Genomic DNA, 4,693 nt, shown 5'->3' with positions numbered 1-4,693 from the left:
AAAAAAAGAGTTGCTGTGGGCATGGTGTCTCTTTGCAGTAACAGAAAACCTAACAAGTCAGTCTCATTTAACTTAAATTTACTGTAAATATTTAAAATAAATGTTCTGCTATCAGATACTTTATACAAACATAAAATTTGCCAGGGTGGGAGGATACACAAGGGGGCCTTACCCGCTCAGAGAAGAAGGAGATGGAGGATGGGGGGAAAGGATGGTGTGTGGAGGGTGACTGGGTGGGGGGCATTGAGCAGAACATAAAGTGAGTAAATAAAAATTAAATTAAATTTTAAAAACCATAAAAATTGTCTTAGAGTTATCATTACTGTGATAAAAGCAGCTTGAAGAGGAAAGGGTTTATTTGGCTTATCGGTTCACATTACATCCAGTCCATCATCAAAGGAAGTCAGGACAGACACTCAAACGGTGTGGGGGCAGGGGGGGGGAGGCGGCGGAGGCAGGAGCTGATCTAGAGGCCTTGGAGGAGTGCTGTTTACATGTTTGCTCAGACTGCTTTCTTATAGAACTCAGGACCAGCAGCCCAGCAGAGGCCCCGCCCACAATGGGCTGGGTCCTCCCACAGCAATCACTAAGTAAGAAAATGTCCTACAGGTTTGCCTGCAGCCTGATCTTATGGAAGCATTTTCACAATTGAGGCTCCCTCCTCTCTGATGACTCTAGCTTGTTTTAAGTTGACATAAAACTAGCCAGCACAATAATATTTATCATCCTGACCGCATTGATGAGGATCCTTAACATTATCAAAAACACCATTCCAAAGCCAGTGTCACCAATGATCTCAAAGGTGTCTCTTTTTAGTGGAGCTTTCTCACTAAAAACGTATATTAATGTCAGTAATGGGAAAAAGGCAAGCCTCTGAGATGTACTCAGGAGAATTCAAGGTTAGCACTTCCTTATTGCTTTGGGAGTTATGGTGGTTACAAAGGGAAACAGTTAAATCTTAAGAGATAGGAGCCCAGTAGTGGTGGCATAAGCCTTTAATCCCAGCACTTGGGAGGCAGAGGCAGGCAGATTTCTGAGTTGGAGGCCAGCCTGGTCTACAGAGTGAGTTTCAGGACAACCATGGCTACGCAGAGAAACCCTATCTCGAAAAATCTCAAAAAACAAAACAAAACAACAACAAAAAAGAGATAGGAGAGATGGGCAGAAAATAGGAATAACATTAGCAACTGTTGAGGGATGGCTTGGGTCTAATTCCCAGTGTTCTGTCAGGGCTTGTGGCCCTGCCTGAGACCACTTCACCCCCCCATCCCCCTTGTATTCAGGCTGGCACTGGAACCCACCTGCGGATAGCGTAGCATGAAGGCCAAGGCTTCTTCAAAGTATTCCAGGTGCACTTCACTCAAAAGCTCAGGGAGGTCTTCAAATCGGAAATAAGCCAAAGCAAGCACAGCAAAACCGTGCCCAGCCAGGAGGCTGGCTCTGTATTCACATAAGCCACCAACACTTCCATACAAATCGATGATTCCAGGAAACTGGCCCTTGCCTGCAGAAGACCACACATCACATCACAAAAGGCTTTAGCTGCTCAAATGATATTTGGGGACTCAGATTTTTGGCAACTCAGATTTTTGGCAATCAGCAAGAAAAAGTCTTTCTTTCTTTCCTTCCTCCCTTCCTCCCTCTCTTTCTTTCTCTCTTTCCTTTTTTCTTTCTTGGGAGACCTGGCTTTATTACATTGTATAAAGTGTCCTGGAACCCTTGATCCTCCTGCCTCTGCCTCTCAACAGTGGACTTACAGATGTGTCGCACCACATCTGGCTAATTTTTTGTTTTTCGTTTTTTGGTGGGTTTTTTTGTTTTTGTTTTTTGTTTTGTTTTCTTTTCTTTTTTTTTGAGACAGGGTTTCTCTGTGTAGCCCTGGCTGTCCTGGAACTCACTCTGTAGACCAGGCTGGCCTTGAACTCAGAAATCCACCTGCCTCTGCCTCCCAAGTGCTGGGATTAAAGACATGCACCACCACTGCCCGGCTTGTTTTATTTTTGAGACAGAGTCTCACTATGTATCTCTAGCTAATTTGGAACTCACTATATAGAACAGGCTGGCCTCAAAGTCAGAGATCTGCCTGTCTCTGCCTCCCAGGATTAAAGGCATGCACCATGTCTAGCTGGTTTTAATAAGCTACAGAGAAAATACGTGTTTACAAAATATCTCCCCTCCCTAATTTGTCACAACATTAATAAATAAAGTTTAAACAAACATACATCTTCCAACAACCTTTTTCAGTTTCCTTAGAAAATATCTAAAAGCCGGGCGGTGGTGGTACTACCTTCTTGACATCTGTTCTACTTTGCCTGTAGTAAGAATGACTTTTGCTTCCTTTCACATCAAACTTTAAAAGAGCCGTTAACCCACAAATGAAGACAATGTTCCCTAATCATTAAAGCGCAGAACCTCTCCCCACCGTAAACATGCTGGTATGGTAGTTTCCAACCTAGGGTGATTCTTACTCCTCCGTGAGGACATTTTGCAATATCTGCAGAGATTTTTGTTTGACAAAAATGAAGGCAGGAGCCCAACAGTAGTGACACACACGTTTAATTCCAATACTGGGGAGACAGATAGGTAGATCTCTCAGTTAAAGACCAGTCTGGTCTAGGAAGAGAAACCTTGTGACAGGAGGAGGGGTTGGGGTAGAAGGTGTGTGTGTGTGTGTGTGTGTGTGTATGTGTGTGTGTGTGTGTGTGTGTGTAGGGGGTGCTGTTGCCATTTAACTGGTAGAGGCCAGCAATCCTGCTAACTTTCTAATCTTCCCACCAAATACTGAACAGCCCCAGAACAAAATTATTCTGTTCCAAATGGATAAGGTGTGCTAGGGAGATAGCTCAGTCCGCAAAGTGCTTGCCTGGCAACCATGAAGATCTGAGTTCAAGTCCTCAGCACCCATGTGAAAAGCTGGGCACCAGAGTCAATGCCTGTGAAATATTGTGAAACTTGGAAGTGCAAACGGGATTCCTGGGCTTTGTTAGAACTCCCTTGAGTGGCTAGCGTTTGGTGGATTTCAATAAACGTAAGCTGAACTCCCTCTTCAGCATATAGTTGAGGAATTCATGGTGCCTTGAAACTTGGTAGAAAATTTACTATAAAGGCGAGTGAGAGAATTTGGAGAATGGGGACAAGGTTACTAAAGTTACACAGTAATGTGATAGACCCCGTACGGGATCTATTCAGGACCAGAAAATGGAATTAGCTGTGAGAATGGGGGAACTGGGGTGGGAGGCTGCTCACCTGGGGGCAGGAAGAGCGTGGCGCGCACCCGGCCCTCGCGCACGGGCACGCGCCGCACCCCGGCAGCCATGAAGTGACGCTCGTGCACCGCCCGCGCCAGCAGCCGCCCGCCGTCGGGCTCGTGTCCGTCCAGCACCTCCAGCTCCACCACGAAGGGCGTCTGCACGTCGCGCTTGACCAGGCGCCAGAAAGGCCGTTCTGGCTCCATGGCCCAGAGCAGCCCCATGGGCTCAATTCCCACGAAGCTGCCGCCCAGCGCGGGCGCGCGCGCCAGGTCGAGTTCGCCGTGGGCGTCGGCGCGGTAGCGCGCGTGGGCTCGGAAGAGCGCGCCCTTCTCGTCTCGCAGGGCAGAGCGCAGGGTGATGGGCTGCTCGGGGGCCAGGCCGCGCACGGCGATGCTCAGCGGTTGGTCCCAGCAGCTGCGGCCCGCGGGCTCCAGGCTCAGTGTCGCCGCCATGGGGAGCTGGGGGTCTCGGGGAGCGCCACGCGAGTCCGGAGCCTGGCCTGCTGTGGAGCCGACCTGGTGCGTCTCTGGGAGTTCCCGAATCCTGGCTCCGGTCCTCAGACAAGACAAGGACAGAAAACCAGCTGATTCTAGACAGGAAGGATTTGTGTGGTCAAAGTAGCAGTGGAACTCTGCCAGGACAGAGGATTCTGCCCACGTGGTGTTGAGGATTGGTGGTGATACTAGGTGAATAAGATCGAGGCAAAGTCTGGCCCTTGTGTGGATTCAGTAGCAGCTTTCTCTAAAATCATACAACTTATTTTAGGCTTTTTTTCCTACCTCAGGGAAATATGAACGGTTAGATACTTTATAAAGAACAGAGATTTATGTCTTACGGTTTTAAAGTCTGGGAAGTCTACGTGGTAATGGCCATATTCAGTCACCTGTCATCCAGTAGTGAAAAGCCAATAGCACTCAAATTTGGGTGTAATGACTCAGACACAAGAAGATCATTGTGTTAGGCTCACACATGACACACACACACACACCCTTCAGAATAGCTGTAGCCATTCTGTTCTATGCCTGCTAGCTATTTCATAATGTTGCTGTGCCATGCCTGCCAGTCACTGACACAGAGAAGTGACTTGGCTCAAGGACATGTGACCACATGTCTTGAGTTCAAATCCCAGCAACCACATAGTGGCTCACAACCATCTGTAATGAGATCCGATGCCCTCTTCTGGTGTGTTGGAAGACAGCTACAGTGTACTCACATAAAATTAATAAATAAATCTTAAAAAAAAAAAAAAAAAAAAGAAATGTCATGGGGGCTGGAGAGATGGTTCAGTGGTTAAGAGCACTGACTGCTCTTCCAGAGGTCCTGAGTTCAATTCCCAGCAACCACATGGTGGTTCACAACCATCTGTAATAGAATCCTATGCCCTCTTCTTTTCTTTCTCTTGAGATAGGGTCTCTCTGTGTAGCCCTGGCTGTCCTGGAACT

General features: G+C 47.5%; 1 protein-coding gene across 1 annotated transcript in view; it reads right to left on the bottom strand.

Annotated features, from left to right (window-relative positions):
- Positions 1 to 4,009, bottom strand: part of LOC116079764 (acyl-coenzyme A thioesterase 6) — a 7,745-nt gene extending 3,736 nt beyond the window's left edge. Inside the window, exons 1-2 of the mRNA XM_031355769.1 lie at positions 3,247 to 4,009; positions 1,302 to 1,504 (exon numbers count right to left, since the gene is read on the bottom strand). Of these exons, the coding sequence (XP_031211629.1) occupies positions 1,302 to 1,504; positions 3,247 to 3,703 (660 nt within the window). The 5' untranslated portion in view covers positions 3,704 to 4,009. The remainder of the gene's footprint in view (positions 1 to 1,301; positions 1,505 to 3,246) is intronic.
- Between the last annotated feature and the right edge of the window lie 684 nt (positions 4,010 to 4,693).

This window comes from Mastomys coucha, unplaced genomic scaffold (genome assembly GCF_008632895.1).
Source record: "Mastomys coucha isolate ucsf_1 unplaced genomic scaffold, UCSF_Mcou_1 pScaffold6, whole genome shotgun sequence".
Classification (NCBI taxonomy): domain Eukaryota; kingdom Metazoa; phylum Chordata; class Mammalia; order Rodentia; family Muridae; genus Mastomys; species Mastomys coucha.
Note: the sequence above shows the minus strand (reverse complement) of the source record. Positions and strands in the feature narration are given on the sequence as shown.